General features: G+C 41.4%; 1 protein-coding gene across 1 annotated transcript in view; it reads left to right on the top strand.

The window, feature by feature from the left end:
• Window positions 1-8,452, top strand: part of LOC126482087 (probable G-protein coupled receptor 139) — a 52,538-nt gene extending 44,086 nt beyond the window's left edge. The window contains exons 4-5 of the mRNA XM_050106063.1: window positions 7,970-8,247; window positions 8,344-8,452. Of these exons, the coding sequence (XP_049962020.1) occupies window positions 7,970-8,247; window positions 8,344-8,452 (387 nt within the window). The remainder of the gene's footprint in view (window positions 1-7,969; window positions 8,248-8,343) is intronic.
• The last annotated feature ends 11,783 nt before the right edge of the window (window positions 8,453-20,235 follow it).

Genomic DNA, 20,235 nt, shown 5'->3' on the forward strand with positions numbered 1-20,235 from the left:
ACCTTTTAGAAACAGTTTCTCGCTTAAATTCCCCCCCCCCCCTCCCTCCCACACACACACACAAAATAAAAAAATAGAAAAGTTTATCGCTTACTACAATTTCCAGTTCATGTAGTATAATTTCAGCATCAGGCATGACGTTTTAATTTATTACTTCTTTACTACTAACTCTATTTGTAACATATTTTTCAGACAGTGTCCACATACACCACTGAATGTACCTGCAAGTTATATCATCATATGACACATAGCTCAGGAGATGCAGGGAATATGATGTCAAACATTGAGATGCGTGAAAAACTAACTTTCCTTGAAACAGAGCACAAATTGCCCAGACTGCACTCGCCCAGTGTTTGATGTTGAGAGCACTTAGCGACTACCAACTAATTTTAATTACAATTTCAAATATTTCCTAAACTTTTTCCAGTTAACAGCCCTACAAAACAATTCATGGACTTTTGACCCTATAAAGAATCAGTGTTGGGGAGTTACTGGTCGTAAATAATCAACGATTAACGAACCGGCTACAGCGCTCAGTCAACGAGAAAAACAGCTCACACAAGGAATCGCGGAACGATGCGATAATGGAAACTGAATATCAAAATCTGGGAGCGACCGAGAGAGATTCAATCTAGTAATGGCACACGGCAATAGAACGTCGAAGATTGACTTAGCGGCGGCTTAGGGGGATTGTAACTACGAATTTCCATCGTAATTTTGATGTGCCTAATTGTCGCCACTTGCCAGTAACGAGACTGTAAACTGTTTCACCCGGAAAAAATCTGTAGCTTCCCCGGACCTTCTGAGGTCTCAGCCTGTTAGGTAAACTATTGCAAAATGTTGTCTCAGTTGTGGGTCAATGTAGCTGGACGCGTGTTGCGTGTAGAAGACCATCCACCAAAATGAGCACGAGCGCTTATTTTGGGTGCTACTTAAAATGTAGAAACTCAAAAAACACATTCTATCCAGAAAGGGACAATTTTTGCTGTCATTCAAATCCATATCACTATCACAGCTTTTGAGAAAACACTGGGTTGCCAGACACGGACATCTTGTTACTGCTGACGCCGCCTCTCTGATGATCCATGTACGAGGCTTGGTAAAAGTCCCTACAACGTGCTTGCTTTTAGCTGAAAACACCTTCTAAAATTGCCAACTTCTTAATGAAATGAAATACCTGTCCGAAAAATTGATGTAAAAGTCCTCTATACTTACATATCATCATCACATATCTAGTATCTCTCATCTGCCTCGCATCACACATGTGGTAATAATATTAAATACTCATTAACAATTTCAAGTTATTCCGTTACTTATGGTTGCAATGGCTTCCTATTCACTATTCACTATTTAATAAATCTGTATTACAAACGGATCGAAACTTTCCATTCTGTGTCTCAGAGATCAGTACCGTCTTGAAACTGAAGACAACAGTAAGAAAACTCAAATATTAAATTTCGCGTTTAAAAATGGATTCAAGCATGAGGATTCTACCGTGAAACCAACGTTTGGCCGACGGACACCCTCTCAACCGGGTGGTACTAAAATAAATACTCCAGCACTGAAAAGCAATTGAAATACTCGATATGAACAAGACTCTTGGTGCTGAAGGAATTTCTGTCAGATTTTACATTGAATGTGCTTCGGAATTATTTGTTCTCCGAGCTTTAATTTATGAAGAATCTCTCGCGCAGCGTGCTGTAACTCCTGGCAAAACGAACGCAAGTCACTTCTGTTTATAAAAGGAATAAAACGACTGATGTATCGAATTGCAGACCTGTTTCCCTAACGTCCATCTGCTGCATATTCCGTGAGTATATTGTAAGCTCAAGCTTCATTAGACTCCTGGTGCAAATGAATTTTTCTCATAAAGCAGCACGGCTTCGTGAAACAACACTCATTTGAACCACTGCCCTTTTAGTTTTACACGATATACTGAAGCGATAGACACTGGTGGATACGTCAATTTTGATTCCTCTATTTTCGAATGGCATTCGACGCACTACCACACCGCAGACAGATAGCACAGAAAACCCGAGAATGTTCCGACTACCGTTACAGTTTCATTTGAAAAGGTAAGTACGCCTGTGTGTCGTAAAGATATAAAAATCCACACACATACACACATACACACACACACACACACACACACACACACACACACACACACACACTACTTTGAAAGCTTAAGTGGGGCTCATCCGCGAATATTATGGTCATACTTGGACTCGACGATGAATCGAGGGCCTTGCTGAGGAGGAGTGGCTTCCGTTCCTCGACGATACAAGTTACCGTACCATAGGTGCAACCGCATTGAAAGGGTGTCTGTGGAGTTGCCTCACTAACCTATGGTTCCTACAGAGGGTCAGCAGCTTTCTCAATAGTTACAGAGCCAACATTCTGGCTAACTGACTAACGTGGCCTTGCAATATCAGCCAACATGGCCTTGGTGTGCTGGTACTCTGAACGGCTGAAACCAATAGGAAACTGCTGGCGTTATGTCTTTTTTCCCTCGAAAGCATCTAAATGGTTCAAATGGCTCTGAGCACTATGGGACTTAACATCTCAGGTCATCAGTCCCCTAGAACTTAGAACTACTTAAACCTAACTAACCTAAGGACATCACACACATCCATGCACGAGGCAGGATTCGAACCTGCGACCGTAGCGGTCGCGCGATTCCAGACTGTAGCGCCTTTAACCGATTGGCCACCACGGCCGGTGAAAGCATCAAGCTCTACTCCATAGCTTAATGATGGTGACATCCTCTTGGATAAAATATTCCAGAGATAATACAGTCCCCTCCATTCAGATCTCCGGGCAGGGACTAGTCAGGAAGACGTCGACTTCAGGAAAAACAAAACTGACATTATGTGGGTCGAAGAGTGGAACGTTAGAGCCCTTAATTTGAAAAGGGAAGTCGGTAGTTTGATGTTAGATGTAGTGGGCATTACTGCAGTGGCCGGAAGAACAGGACTTCTCATCAGATGAATACGGAGCTATCAATGCGTAGTGCAAAAGTAGATCTACTAGGAATGCGGGCAAGTTACAATGAACAGCATAGTGAACGCATTGTAGTAGCCAAGACAGACACGAAGCCAACACACAACATGACAGCACAGGTTTATATATCAACTAGTTCCGCAGAAGATTAAGGGATTGAGAGAATGTATGATTAGGTACAGGAAATTATTGAGATGATCGAAGTAGATGAAAATTTAGTTGTGAGGGGAGGTTAGAACTCAATAGTAGGAAAAGGAAGAGAAGGAAAAATAGCAGGAGAAAAAGAAGATTGTATAAGTGGCAGAGATATAGGGACTCTGGAAGGTTTTAAATAGGCTATATTTCGAAATCAGATATTAAACTGCAAAACATTTCCAGTGACAGATGTGGACTCTGCTGACAATTTATTGGTTATGATATGCTGATTAAAACTGAAGAAATTGCAGTAAGGTAAGAAATTACGGCTTTGTGACCTGTATAAGTTAAAAGAACCAGTGGTTGTTGAGAATCTGAATGTGAACCTTAGGTAATAGTTGCGTGAAACATTGTTAAGGGACGCAAGAGAAGGCGAGTTGGTAGCCTTTAGAGATGAAATAGTGACGGCAGCAGAGTATCGAACAGGCAATTAGACAAAGCTCAACAGAAAATGTTGGATAAAGCACGAGACATTCAATGTAACTGACAGAAGGAGAAAATAGAAAAATGCCCCAGATGAAGCAGGCAAAAGGGAATACAGACGACTAAAAATAAGATTAACTTAAAGTACAAAATAACAAAGCAGGAATTGCTAGACGAGAAATGTGGTGAACTAGAAGCATGCATAACTGGGGTAAAAATAGATGCCACCTACAGGAAAACTGAAGATAGCTTTGGAGAAAAGAGAAGCACCTGTATGAATAAAAACGACTCTTGTTTGACCGATTCTCGAGTATCGCTCAACAGTTTGGGACCCTTACCAGGATGGATTAATAGGCGAGGTCGATAATATCCTACGATGAGCGGCACACTTCGTTGCGGGATCGTTTGGTTGGTGCGAGAGCGCTACGGGGATACTCAACAAATTCCAATGGCAGGCGCTGCAAGAGAGGCGTTACGCATTACGGAGAGGTTTAGTACTGGAATTCCGAAAGTGTATCCAACAACGAAACTCTGTTCCGAAAGCTGGCAGAAAACCCTAAGAGTTTCTGATCAGATTTGAAGTACACCAGTGGAAATGTGCAACCAATAGCTTTACTGCGCGATGACAGTGGTGATGTTATTGACAGTGCCACTATAGCAGAGTTACTTAAGACTGTTTTCCGAAATTCCTTCACAAAAAAAGACGAACTAAATATTCCAGAATTCGAATCAAGAATAACTGCCAAGCTGAGTAGCTTAGAAGTAGATATCCTCGGTGTAGCGAAGCAGCTTAAAACACTTAAAGGCAACGCCTCCGTTTCAGATTGTATACCAGTCAAGTTCCTTTCAGAGTCTGCTGATACAATAGCTTCACACTTATCAAACATATACAACCACTCGCTCGTCGAAACATCAGGACCCAGTGACTGGAAAGTAGCCCAAGTCACACCAATACTCAAGGAAGGAAATGTGAATAATCCGCTGAATTACAGAACCATATTACTAACGTCCGATTTGCAGTAGGATTTTGGGACATATACTGTGTTGGAACATTATGAATCATCACGAAGCCGGCCGCTGTGGCCGAGCGGTTCTAGGCGCTTCAGTCCGGAACCGTGCTGCTCCTACGGTCGCAGTTTCGAATCCTACCTCGGGCAGGGATGTGTGTGATGTCCTTAGGTTAGTTAGGTTTAAGTAGTTCTACGTCTAGGGGACTGATGACCTCAGATGTTAAGTCCCATAGCGCTTAGAGCCATTTGAACCATTTTTGAATCACCTCGAAGAAAATGATTTATTGGCAATAGCCAACAGAGATTCAGAAAATGTCGTTCTCGTGAAACACAAGTAGCTCTTTATTCTCACGAAATGTTGTGTGCTATCGACAAGGGATATCAAATTGGCACCATTTTCTAGATTTCCAGAAGGCTTTTGATACCGTTCCTCACAAGAGACTTCTAATTAAATTGCATGCCAGTGGGTATTGTCAGCACGAACGTGGGTATTGTCTCAGCTGTGTGACTGGATTCGTGATTTCCTGTCAGACAGGTCACAATTCGTAATAACTGACGGAAAGTCATGGAGTGAAATAGAAGTAATATCTGGCGTTGCCCAAGGAAGTGTTATAGGCCCTCTGCTGTTCCTCCTATACATAAACGATTTAGGAGATAATCTGACCAGCCCTCTTAGATTGTCTGCAAGTGATGTCATTTACCGTCTCATTAAGTCATCAGATGATAAAAAACGATTTAGAGAAGATACTTGTATGGTGCAAAAAGCGGCAATTGACTCTAAATAAAGAAAAGTGTGAAGTCATTCTCATAAACACACAAAGAAATCCGCTAAATTGTAGTTATACGATAAATCACACACATTTGAAGGCTGTAAACTTAACTAAATACTAACGGATCACAGTTACTAATAACTTAAATTGGAAAATCACGTAGACAATGCTGTGGGGAAAGCAAACTAAAGACTGGGGTTTATTGGCAGAACACTCGGAAAATGTAAAAGGTCTACTAAAGAGACTGCTTACAGTACGCTGATCAGCCGTCTTCTGGAGTACTGCTGGGCGATGTGGGCACCACATCAGATAGAATTGAAGGAGGACATCGAAAAAGTTCAAAGAAAGGCAGCTAGATTTGTATTATCGTGAAATAGAAGAGAGAGTCCCACGGATATGATACATGAATTGCGATGGCAATCATTAAAATAAAGGCGTTTTCCGTTGCGGCAAGATCTTCTCATGAAATTTCAATAACCGACTGTCTCCACAGAGTATAAATATATGTCATTGGTTCCCATCTACACAGAGAGAAGTTAGAGCTCGCACGGAAGGATTTGTGTTCGTTCCTTTTCAGCGCGCTGTTAGAGAGAGTAACGACAGAGAAATAGTTCAAAGGTGGTTCGATGAACACTCTGCCAGGCACTTAATTCTGAAATGCTCAATAATCATGTAGATGTTGATGTCGCACAACATATTACTTACTTCCAGATGACCACAACGAGAATATCAGTGGAATTAGAGCTAATGCAGAGGGTTATTAACAAACATTCTTGCCACACGACATTCGCGAATGGAACAGGGAAGAGGGGAGAAGCTAGTGGTACGAGAAGTATCCTTCGCCACACACCGTATGGTAGTCCATTGAATGTAGATATAGATGTAGACGCAGAGTTGTTCCTTTCACACTTGCTCCTCACTTACTTTACATATTTCCCCTGACAAGCTGTGTAGCACGCTGCACTGTCGGCGGGTCGACCAGTGCGACAGCAACCAGTGTCAGGAGAACCACATCGCGATGTTCTTCCCACATATACTATGTGATCAAAAGTATCCGGACACCCCCAAAAACATAAGTTTTTCGTATTAGTTGCATTGTACTGCCACCTATTGCCAGGTATTCCATATCAGTGACCTCAGTAGTCATTAGATATCGTGAGAGAGCAGAATGGGATACGTCAGTACGCCAGATTTCCACACTCCGAAACATCCCTAGGTCCTCTGTTTCCGATGTCATACTGAAGTGGAAACGTGAAGGGACACATACAGCACAAAAGCGTACAGGCCGATCTCGTGTGTTGACTGACAGAGACCGCCGACAGTTGAAGAGGGTCGTAATGTGTAATAGGCACACATCAATCCAGACCATCACACAGGAATTCCAAACTGCATCGGGATCCACTGCAACTACTATGACGGTTGGGCGGGAGGTGAGAAAACTTGGATTTCATGGTCGAGAGGCTGCTCATAAGCCACACATCACAGCGGTAAATGTCAAACGACGCCTCGCTTGGTGTAAGGAGCGTAAACATTGGACGATTGAACAGTAGAAAAACGTTGTGTGGAGTGACGAAACACAGTACACAACGTGGTGATACGACGACAGGGTATAGGTATGGCGAATGCCCGATGAACGTCATCTGCCAGCGTGTGTAGTGCCAACAGTAAAATTCGGAGGCGGTGGTTTTATCGTGTGGTCGTGTTTTCAATGGAGGGGGCTTGCACCCCTTGTTGTTTTGCGTGGCACTATGACAGCACAAGCCTACATTGATGTTTTAAGCACCTTCTTGCTTTCCACTGTTGAAGAGCAGTTCGGGTATGGCGACTTCATCGTTCAACACGATCGAGCACAGTCCCTAAGCTTTCACACTACTTAACCTAAATTATGCTAAGGACAAAGACACACACCCATGTCCGAGGGAGGACTCGAACCTCCGCCGGGACCTGTTCATAATGCACGGCCTGTGGCGGAGTGGTTACACGACAATAACATCCCTGTAACGGACTGGCCTGCACAAAGTCCTGACCTGAATCCTATAGAACAGCTTTGGGATGTTCTGGAACGCCGACTTCAAGCCAGGCTTCACCGAGCAACACCAATAGCTCTCCTCAGTGCAGCACTCCGTGAAGAATGGGCTGCCAATCCCCAAGAAACCTTCCAGCATCTGATTGAACGTACGCCTGCGAGAGTGGAAGCTGTCATCAAGGCTAAGGGTGAGCCAGCACCATGTTGAATTCCAGCGTTACCGATGGAGGGCGCAACGGAGTTGTAAGTCATTTTCAGCCCAGGTGCCCGGATACTTTTGATCAGATAGTGTACGTCTAGTGAAATGACCACAACGAGAAAATCAGAGAAATTAGAGCTAATACAGACAGAGACTCCATTAATTTCCTGGCAAGGATCAAACATTCTCGAAGGCGCTGTACCAGAAGTATCCTTCTCCGAATACCGTAGAGTGACCCACGGAATTTGGATGTAGATGTAGATTTGTTCCTTTCATACTTCTTTCTCACTTCTTTCACTTTTGTTTCCCTGACGGGATGAGTAGCACGCTGCACTGTCGGCAGGTGGACCAGTGCGACAGCAACCAGCGCCAGGAGAACCGCATCACGGTGACGCTGATCGCGGTGGTGGTGCTGTTCATGGTGTGCCAGACGCCGACGGCCGCGATGCTGCTGTACACGGTGTTCCGCGGCGGGCAGCCGGGCGAGACGGAGAACAACGTGCGCCTGGCGCTGGGCAACATCTTCAACTTCATGGCGGCCGTGCACTCGGCGTGCAACTTCCTGCTGTACTGCGCGCTCTCGGACAAGTACCGGCGCACGTTCGTGCTGACGTTCGTGCCGCAGCGCTGCCGCCGCGGCCGCCTCGCCGCGCAGCCGTCCTCGCGGACCGCCGTCTCCTCCACGGCGACCAACTACACGTCCGTGGCGCTCCACAGCTCCTTCTCGCGGGGCGTGTCGATGCACGAGGCGCTCAACGGCCACCACCCGCACGCCCACGGCCCGCTCAAGTGGCAGCCGTCTGTGCAGTCGGAAGCTACTCTCTGACCTGCCGTCTCTAGTAGCGCGCAGCACACCGTTACGACCTCGCGAGGTCCTCTTTTCTAGAGCACCTCCACAACACAAGAATAGCGGTTTCGAGGTGTACCTCTCGGTACCGAGAAAGTCTCCTTAATTTCCTGGCAAGGACCAAACGTTCTCGCAGGCGCAGATGGCGTGCCTGCCAAGAGATCTAGTGGTCCTGAGGTCAGAATGAGTTTCAGATTTGAACGTGTTGGCTTCATAGATTAGTATAAAACAAGCAGACTACGCCAAGAAATGATCAACGGACTTCTGAGTATTGTGAAGTGGGTTTCCATTGACTGGCATGTTGTGATGGAGGATTGTCAGTCTCTAAATTATTTATACACACGGTTTCTTAAACGCAGAGCTGTGGACTAACAGACTCTTCTTTTGATGTAGGTCTTCAGGCTTTCCCGACGAGGAGTTGTCATCTTGGAAAATAGGATTTTCTGCCGGCAATCCGCGTCGTACTTGCACGATATTTCGGTCGCGTATCTCGCAATTTTCGTCAGGTGCGCCCTATGCTGAATCCAGTCTGGAACGAGTCCTGACTCCAGACTCGACCCGTTCCACACTGGATTCAGCATAGGTCGCACCCGACGAAGTTTGTGCGTGCAAGTACGACGTGGATTATTGGCAGAAAATCCAATTTTTCACGATGTCTTCTTTTGTCACTTCAGGAAGGAAAGATATTTGGAGAGCCCAATCAAAAGTGTTCCACAACTCTAAATGGTTCCGGCAAGGATAATTTTTCAGAATGTGAATTGGTCATTAATGTAGCGTCGTAATGGATCAACAGTTCCTCTAAGAGAAAAGAATCAAAAATGGGTCTCTGAGCACCTTGACAGAAAAGATAGTAGTTTAAAATTCGCACTTTTAAAGACGTATAAAATTGGACTGCCTCAGTTGAAGCAGTACTTTCACGAGCCAATAAATCCTAGTCGCTTACAAGCCCAGCAGTAAGATGATTGTGGTTGCGCGGTAACCAAGGCGTTTCGAAACTCTTCTCAAAAAAATGTTAAACGCGTAAGTGGAGCATTCAGCGAAAACAGTCATGTCATAACCCTGTGAATATACTCTTTAGCACTTACCTGATAACTACAGAATCATTCAGCATAAACGCATTGTCTTGAGCTACAAAACTTTTCAGACTGTGCTCGTGATATGATTCTATGAGTACAGAACGTGAGACAGGATTTTAGTAATCGTTCAACAAGCAAATTAGTGAATATGAATAGCGAGTTGTATTAGCTACTGCTAGGAACACGTTTCCTACACTGTAGAGAAAATCTTAACTGCTCTGCGATGGTAAGCCGTTCAGGCTTAGCACAGTCATGGATGGGGAATAACGTTGCACTCCAACTGAATGTTTTAGTCGTTGGATACGAACACAGAAAGTAGTACGTAATCTGTACACATTGAAGTATAATGGAGTACTGCATTTTAGCCTGCTGCTTTACCTTAGTATGCAAGTCACTTAAAATCCAATCGAAATTTTACAAGGATAAATAAGTTACGGCTTTGGCTACAGCTGCAGTGGAAATTAATGTTAAAATGCAGGCTAACTTTAACCCCATTCATGGCAAATTTTCACTTGTCCAGAAATTTTGCCATTAAAATTGTTCAATTTTTGACAGTATTTGAGTGAAAAGGAGAGGGGAAGTTGCAGCACAAAATGTTGGTTGACTAGATTTTATGGTAATGCCGTAGGTCAAACTCGAAACCTTTTCACAGTATCTCATGGAGCTAAGGCACGTAACACCTAACATTGTGAGAAACGAAGGTGGCAGGTGAGTGAAACAAGTGCACTGTTACTACATAACCTTAATGCTAGAGACAGTCTGTGAACTTCGACTCAGTGGCCTTCTTGGGCTACTCAGAAGGAGAAGGCTATGTGCTAGCACTAGATTTCATCCCTTCCAGTCTCATCATCATTATCATCATCATCATCAACAACAACAACAACTACTACTACTACTACTACTACTACTACTACTACTACTACTAAGACTATTACTAATACTTCCACTACCACCACCATTACTACTACTGATTCAATCCCAGACTAGGCTTATACTGCCATATTATAGACTGCAATTAGTGATTAGGCATTTGCATACGTTTTAACCCTGTTCCAAGTACATTCCTTCTATTTTTTTAAAACCATGAGTAACAGAATTCGTTTTATGATGCGACTAGGACGAAATGACACTGTGAGAACAGCGCGCGTTTAAAGTCGCAGGCTGAGGATAAAGGCCCCTTTACGCCCTCAGATATCTGCATTACCTTGGCTGTACGTACAGATAAATCGTTGTGTGTGAATGAATCGCGGACTAAAAAATGTGTCTTTGTTAATGTCTGTGTTTGGCTTGTGCCAAATCTGACTGCGATCGAATTTACGCAGACCAGCTGTGCGGACCAGATTAAGTGCTTTAGTACTTCATACATGACACGACATGTTTCTGGAATGATGTGTCTCAACGCTTACTGTGATATCACAGCAGAAAATTTCAGATAAGCTTAGTTTTTGCCAGTTACCAAGTATCTCAATGTTACTGTAAGTCTTTCACAAGCGCTTAGCGAATTCCCCATTACAGTTTCATTGCACCTTATACAGTATGTTTCAAAAACACTTTTACAAACTCTGGGGACAGGTTCCTTACACCAAAGCAAGAAAAAAATCTGTAATAAAGGGGGTTTGGAGTCACGATGACGTATATTTTGACATATGTGCTTCACCAGTGTCTTAATTTTAAAGCTGGGAAATTGTTGAATGAACCAGGAGGTGCCACGATTATCAGCAACGTGAACTTAGGTGGCAGCAGTGATAGTGTTTCTCTTGTTGCAAAATTTATTTAGCGTTCATCTCAAAACACCGTTATGACTCTAAGCCTTCGCTCTAAAATCCATACCTTAAGAGCTATGAAGACTTGTTCATCTTCGCTACTGTGAAGTACATGTCTTCTGTGAAACAAGTGCTAATAGTTCTTAAGGTATGCAGTTTAAAACCCATGTTTACTCGACTTTTTTTCTTGTTGTGGTGTGAGGAACCTGTCCCCAAGTTTGTAACAGTATTTTCGAAACACCCTGTATAAGGCGTAACATACTGCGACAACACAAAGAACGACTCTTCGTCCTACATAGTTAAGGGTTGGTTTCTTTTTTACGTTAGATTAATATGCAAAAGCGTTACACGTTTTAAAGGCTACTCTTCTGCGTACTGGGGTGTCTCTTTTTATAACTGTAAATAATAGCAATAGAGAAAATAATTATCTTCTAAGCAAATTTTCTTAATTTCGTCATTGCCAGAAAATACTCTGCACTCGCAGGATACTGATTCAGGATTGGGAGAAAGCTACATTGTTGTTTGAAGGTGTAAATTCGAATTGAATACTACAGACGAGATGCGCAAACGGTGGTCGCAAACATGGTCTGCTCAGGCAGACTTGAGCGTGTAAAGGGCCGTAAAGGCTCCTCCTTGTTAGCTCAAGATGGCAAAACAAGGAATAGGATAGCTCACGTAACTCTCCCGGTTACTTACACCGTCTTCCTTGTATTTTCTTTATCTAATAGGTTTCCCGCCCTAGGTGGTGGCCCGTCTCGCCATGCCACGCCCTCGATATAGCCGCAGAAGGCATTTTTCTTTTGGTCTTCCATTCATACGCCTTGCTGAATAACAAAGTCGAAAACGAGTCTCCGCCGTCATCGGGCGGGGAAGATGACTCTTTTTCTCGCTTCTGAGGGGCAGGTGCTGTCCGGTTAAGAACTGCGCCGACGTGAGTGCAGCGGATCAAACTAGATTACACCTGAGCTTTTAAAGTGAGGCAGCTGCCGTGCGTAAAGTAGGGGCCAAGTAGGCCGCCTGCCGGCCGGCGACCTGTGACGTCACGCCAGCCTCGGAATTGGCAGGCAGCGCTGGCCCGCGTCCACCGCACTTCGCGCCTCCCAAACGGCGCCACTAAAAGGCTCCTGCACACGCACCAATAGCGTGGCCAACAAACTGGACGTGTGTAGGCGTTTCGACCGATGTCGGAAGCGGACCACCCGACAGCCGAACCCCCCCCCCCCCCCCCTCCCCACCACCACCACCACCACCACTGCACCCAACAAATTGTGTATTGTTTAGCGCTGTCATGCCAATCGCCTGACAAAAATTCATCTTTTGCTATTGTGTTGTATAACAGGGTGCGAGGTAGGTGAAACTGTAAGGACAGAGTTTCTGAAGAAATTAAAAAGACTGCAGATGTTTCTGGGAGACGTAGTGCGGGGAGTATAACATATAGATGCGAGAAATGATGCGCTTATTTCATTTTCTTAACGAATCCATAATGGTTTCGTGCAGGATATAGAAAGAATAAAAAAGTCAGTTGACCTTACGTAGTTATATTTTTAGGTTTTATTTCCGATATATTGGATGGACGTTAATTCAATAAACCAGCTTGGTTCATTGGTTGTATTTATTAGATGATGTGTGCCACCGACGTTTGTAGTCTTTCTTCTTCGAATTTGAAATGAGTTTCTTAAACTCATAGGTCATCTTTCATGCTACATATAGATAAATTAATAACGTTTACTTGGACATCTTTTGTTTTATTGATTTTGGTTTACCACTATGTATTTCCTCAGTCAACTATAAATCACGATGCAGGTTTCAGGAAACATTTTAATTGATGGGATGCGGCAGCATTGAATTTGAGATCCCCGTAACTTCTACCACTAACTAGAAATTGTAATGTAGCTAACAGTCTCTCCTTGCAGCTTACAGCCTCTCGCTTGACTGTACACTTGATCATTAAAAATGTTCAGCAGTGCCGAAATGCATGTTTCATCCTTTCTTGGATAATTACGAAAATCATCGGGTCCCAACTGCTTAAGTCACAGAACGTGGGTAAATTTGTTTTCTTGCTCTAGCCAATTCTTTGCTCACAGCTTCCTATCGGCCTTTTTGGCCTTGGTACCTCTAAACCAACCAAGGCAAACCTCCCTTTTTTTTTCTGTGTAAAACCAAGTGGGATCTCGTAGAATATAAACATTGATGATGATGTTTGATTTGTGGGGCGCTCAACTGCGCGGTTATCAGCGCCCGTACAAAGTCCTAATTGTTACACAGTCACAACACAAACACCCAGTCCCCCGGCAGAGAAAATCCCCAACCTGTCCGGGAATCGAACGCGGTACCCCGTGATCCAGAGGCAGCAACGCTAGCCACTAGACCACAGCTGCGGACAGAATATAAAGAATGAACGAGATAAACAAATTACAATAATAGGGCGGCATTGCAATCGCTAAGTGCAGTCGGTCGGGACGTATGCAGAGTGCCACGAAATTGTTCGGTCGGTCGCCCGATAAATTTTTATTGCGTGTGTAGGAGCCTTTTAAGCACAGCCACATTACGGTTGAGGATAGTAGGATAGCCGCTTCCTATTGATGCCCCAAAAGCAGTACAAATATAGCTTGCATCTTTCTAAGCAGATACAGATCGATATTATTTTACTGTGATATGCCTACACACCCGAATGTATCGATAAATAAATGTTCATTTCATCACCATTCTATATTGTACTGCATCACAAACGTACCACTTGATGATGAGGATTATTATTATTATTATTATTATTATTATTATTATTCCTTTCCAAAGAAACAGCAGTTAAGCTGTTTGCTGAAAGCTAAGGAAAAGTTTTAAAAAATTAGGAGAGTCGAATGCAGTGCATCTACATACACACCAATGTACAGACCCCACAACCACTGTACAGTGCCTGACAGAGGTACCCTGTACCACTACCAGTCGTTTCCTTTCCTGTTCCAATCACAGATATGCCTAATTTCTCGTATCTTATCTTCATGGTCCCTAAGTGTAATGTATGTTGGCAGTAGTAGAATTGCTCTACAGTCAGCTACAAATGCCAGTTCTCTGAATTTTCGCAATGGTATTCCTCGAAAACAATGTCGTCTTCCCTCCAGGTATTCCCATTTGAGTTCCCAAAGCATTTCCATAATACTTGTGTGTTGGTCAGACCTACAGGTAACAAATCCAGCAGCCCACCTCTGAATTGCTTCAATGTCTTCCTTTAATCTGACCTGATGCAGATCCCAAACACTCAAGCAGACTCAAGAATAGGCCCACTAGTGTCCTATATGTGGTCTCCTTTACAGGTGAACCACACTGTCCTAAAATTCTCCCAATAAATCAAAGTGGACCATGCCAATTCCATTTCATATCACTTTGCAACATTACACCCAGATACTTATATTATGTGACTGTGTCAAGCAGAACATTACTAATTCTGCAACCGAACAATACACTTTTTTCCCCACTCATCTTAATTAACTTATGTTTTTTCTACATTCAGAACTAGCTGCCATTCATCACACCCACTAGATATTTTGTCTGAGTTATCTTATATCATTCTACAGTCACTCATCTTCACCACCTTCCTGTACACCACAACATTATTAGGTAACAATTGCACATTGCTGCCCACCCTGTTCCCCAGATCATTTATGTATATAGAAAATAATAGTGATCTTACCACAATTCCCTGCAGTGCTTTTGACAGTACACTTGCGCCTGATGAACACTCACCGTCAAGAACGATGTACTGCGATCTGTTACTTAAGAAGTCTTCCAGCCACTCACATATCCGGTCATACTTTTGTTAAGTCTGCAGGGGGGTACCAGGTACAGACAGACTTCTAGTCTGCTGCCATAAGATAGTTTTTCTGATGCCACTGCTTGATGGCTGACAGTATCATGCGGTTTCCTATGGGCTCATAAAGTTTTCCATCTCAATTTCTCATAAATACTATCGAAGTGCATTGATTGAGCAGTGTAGCATTTGTTACACCGAAGTATGTACTACAATCGTAACAAGATGAGGAAAATCAATGACCCACTGGGTGCACGCTCCCTTGTCAGTGGGAAACTGATGGCAATGTGGACAGTTCTGAGGAGAAAAACTGGGAAATTGTTGAAAATGGAGGGATGCAGATCATAGTAAATTAATGGAATTGTACTTGCAACCAATGGTGGGACACAGCTGATGGTGAAACAATAGCCAATACTTTGACTGAGCTATGTAGGCATGCTACTCTGTCTGCCAAACAGGTTCAGGTCACCAGAACATCATTCCTACAATATAAAATTCCTCAGGTCTACTGATAGCTTACCAAACTAAAGATTTTGGGTTCACCTCATATGCTGGCACATTATTTCAAACTTTCTGACAGTTTTGTAATGATAAACACACTCCTTTGAAGTGAAGGAGAAATTCTAAATAAAAACTTCTTGTCTACTACTATCACTATACAATCTCTGTTCCAAAATGGTACAACTACTTCAATGCATTTAATAAATTGTGTGACAGATTGTGTGCTGCTAGTTGGAGATAGTGCCCACATCCTTCTTTGACATGCGCAGAAACATTTGAACTACAATCAAATAATTTGTCTCTTGTTTGTACTTTCTCCCAAGGATTTATGTCATTAACCAACCTCACAAACAATGTTGACCATCATGAATCCATAAATAATAAACTAATGGAGAGAGTTCAAGTGACATTGGTGACTTACAAAAGCACTTCTCATTACCAGTTATAGGACAGATTTAATTAAAGTACTATACTCAAAGCACTTAATTTATACATTCTGCAGAAACTGCAAATAACATTTATCAATAAGATAGTTAACTAGGACTTTGAGTTGGTTGTCAGATATCCTGTACCACATGCTAACTGTACTCACCAACATAGCTGAGGCCACTAATGAATGCTTGTATGGTGGCACTTGACTTGGAGAAAGCCAGTTTGAACCCAGGTGGTGAAAAATAAAAGGAAGCCAGTATTTGAATGACAAGAAGATGCTCAAACTCAAAACCTCTCTCATGGAGTGAGGGCACATAACACTGTAGATTGTGAACTTCAGCTCAGTAATGCCCTTGTGCTGTTCAAGAGGAGAATGCTATGGGCTGGCAATAGATTTCATTCTTTCCTATCTCATCATCATTATAATCATCATCAACTACTACTATTACTACTACTACTATTCATGATTCAGTACTCAGGATAGGCTTATATTGTCATATTATATCACTGATGATTAGGAATGTGTGTGGGTTTAATCCTGTTGCATGTACATTCCTTCCCTTAAAAAGGCAAATGCAAAGGCCCTCAGCAACATGTTCTGCTGGAATTTCAGACAGCATGCCTCATTAAAACAATCATCAACAAAAACTAGACACGAGTTGCTTATCAATACCACATGATATGAATAAAAGTTATCACTAACTTCACTTACTAAGCAAATCAAGACAACAGTTGTTACAATTTATTGATAAAATCATGTTGCATTTCAGGGACTAAATTCGTATCATCAGTAATAATAATTAATATTTCAGGTATGATCTTCACTAAAATCAGCCACACTAATTAATAGGTGGTCACATTGAACAGCTGTAAAGTTGCTGTTTTTTTAAGGAAATCAATGAAGTAGCAGTATATAGTATTTGGTCACAATGTCCTGAATGAATGCCACCCAGCTGTGAGTCAGGTGAAGCTGACAGCAGTTGCTTGACTTTGGGTCATGACTGTTTTCTGTCTGGCCACTGCCAACATTGGCAATCTAACAATATAGTACTTGTGCATACCATAGTCATTACAAAGTGATTGTTGAGCCTTGCCATATCAGTAAGCACATGTGTAGTGACGGTTCTGCGAGATGAAATTGCAGCATGTTCTCACCCACACGACCTCTTCCACCTTGATAGCCAATGTCTTAGAAATTGGATGGGTGGAGCTTGCTTCCTCTGCAACCCCCCCCCCCCCCCTCTCTCTCTCTCTCTCTCTCTCTCTCTCTCTTTTTTCACAAACTGTACCTTGCACTTATTTGCAATTTAACTGGCAACAAATATATCACATTTGACAACAATTGCAGCAATCAATCCCAAGTATCTCCTTCTGTGGATGAAGAGCAAAAAGGTGATATAGCAAAATAGCTATTGGTATTGAAAAAGGCAATAAAATGAGTTATTCAGCACTGATTATTTAATTTCTATTGTGAAGCAGCTAATGAACAAAATTTATTTCACAACAGCCAAGTCTATCTATGAATTTTAAGTCCCCATCTATATAGTTCATAGGCACCATTAGTAAGATTACAAAAAACACCAAACATACAGATATACATTCCCTGTACCCTATCATTCCACTTTGTAGAACAGTTGCCACTGCACAGCAACAAGCATTTATTTTAGATTGTTCTTTTGGTTGTTCAACTGAGTTACTGATTTCAGTTTTCTGAACAATGTTTTGATGACCAATCCAGTTGTCTTCTTCAGGTGTTGTTAGGTGCGTTATTGAGTGTACTCCAACCAGGTAATATGCATAATGACACAGGTCACAGAAACTGAAGAAAATCACTGTGTCAATCTTTACAATACTGTACAAGAAAATGGAATCAGTAACTTGCATGAACAGCCAAACCCACAACATTTATCAAGCATCACAGCTATTTATTTCTCTGGCTATATACAGAAGCAATCATATATTTTTGCCAATGCGTAAAGAGGAGAACAAACTGCTCACTTATCTTGTTTCTGACATATATCTTAAATATACTTTCTACATGTTGTTGAAAGTAACTTTAATGGTAGCTTGTGCATTTTGTGGAATTCTTTCTGGGCTCTCATGTGTACACATAATTTCAAAATTTATTAGCTAGCCATCAGTCACTAAATACTTCACAGAAAAAGTACACACCTAATGTTACACCAAGCTGATATGACATTAAAGCAGTGTTTAAAAACTCAACTATCCAAAAGTGTATGTTTCTTACTTGACTGAAGCCAGAAAAAGAGAGGTGTTGCCAGTACACACACACAGACATGAGAGAAAACAGAGAAGTGAAACTGTGTCTGGTAAAGTCTTTTCTGTTGAACAGAAAAACAGAATTTAAAAAGAAAACTTTTAAACTTTTGTACATGATTATTTCATTACATGTTATAGTTACCAGTCCATCAGGCAAGTTTTACCTATTCACTCCACCAAGTTGTGGTTTTAATTCCCACAAGTCTCAAAGTTTATTTTCTTTCATAGGTTTTACTTTACAACAGTAATCTTATGAGACAGAAAATATTCTATTAAACAGTGATGAAAATCTTGTGTGATGGGATATGAGTTATTACATAGTGATGATACTGATTGAAAACATTTTTAGAATGAATGAATATAAACCTAAATGCATGTGTTAAGTAGTGTTAAAATAATGTATGTTCAGTATCAGACCTTATCAATACAAACTCTGAGACATGTACAGCTTACTGTTTTACTTTATGCGATTTGTGAGTGACATAGACAAGAGTATTGCATTTTCACAGTCTTGTTACATTCAAGTCACACACTCTCTTCAGAATCAAAGAGAAATGCAAATTTTATTTGCACAGATAACTAAAATAAACCATACTAGAATACTATATGATTTCATGAAGTTTGAACTGTTTGTCAATAACATTTTATTTGATGTAAAACACTAGTCTGTCAACAGGCTTAGATGGATGTATCTTAGCTGAAGTATAGCATGAATATGAATCATATTATACATAAGAACTCTTAAAATTTTGTCTAATGATAGTGTAAATTATCTCTTTCTAGTCAATTTAAACTGTATGTATTTTATTTCTATGTGTATAATTTTTTGTATTTATGTACATCTGAAAATAAAACATCAAAATATAATTACCCAAACAAAAAGCAACAAGACTGCTATAAATAAAGATACCAAATTATCCCATAAATGAACTTCTGGATTTCAGAAAATGTTTATGTGGTATAGTCCATGTAAAAGTCTACGAAAATGGAAGCAATCAGTGTTTCCACAGAAATCTGTAACTGTTTGTTCATCAGCATTTCACAAGGAATGTGCAAGACCTCTATGAAGAATAGTGTGCAGTCACTATCAAACATATTTGGGATACATTTAATTGGTAAGTCATCGTCATGTTTCTCAGGTAACAACTGCTGATGCTTTGTGATATAAAAACAAAGTGCATGGAGGGAGCTTCACTAGCAACATATTCAAATGTTGTTTGATTTCATGCTCGACATTTAGAAAGCCTGATGGCAGCATGTCGGCACTTCATAGTGGACTGGACTGTGATTAAACATACATAGTTCTTTAATTCTAATCATTTGTGTGTCTTGTCATGAATCTAATATGTAGTATATAGCTTTAGTAATCATTCTTGGTGCTGCAATTATCACAAATATTAGTGTATTGCTGTGACTTGTTGCCATTCTAGTTGGACGTATACCTTATTTTATGGACTATAAGGTGCTACAGACTATCACACACACCTTAATTTTTAAACATTTTTTTAGATAGCATTGTTATTTTTTTTATTATTTGATTTGCAAAGCCCAACTAAAAAAATTCTTAGTTTATAAAACTGAACTGACATTTAAAATCTCTGAAAATCATCATTTGAACTTTCTTCTTCTCCTTCCTCTTCGTTGTCATCATTGTCCTCTTTATATATAATATGGTCTTCACTTACATTGAGAGTGATACTTATGCCCAACTTCATGAAAGATTGAACAATAATCTCTTTGCTCACTATAGACTACGACTGTTTTATCCACTGACACACTTGTTTGATTATAGGTCGTTTTAAAGCTCCCGTTGGCTGAATTAATGGTGGGTTTCATCCATTAACCATTTGTTCCATTCCTCTCTCATATACACTTTAAATGCTTTATTTATCAAGACATCAAGAG

The sequence above is a fragment of the Schistocerca serialis genome, chromosome 5 (assembly GCF_023864345.2).
Source record: "Schistocerca serialis cubense isolate TAMUIC-IGC-003099 chromosome 5, iqSchSeri2.2, whole genome shotgun sequence".
NCBI classification, from domain to species: domain Eukaryota; kingdom Metazoa; phylum Arthropoda; class Insecta; order Orthoptera; family Acrididae; genus Schistocerca; species Schistocerca serialis.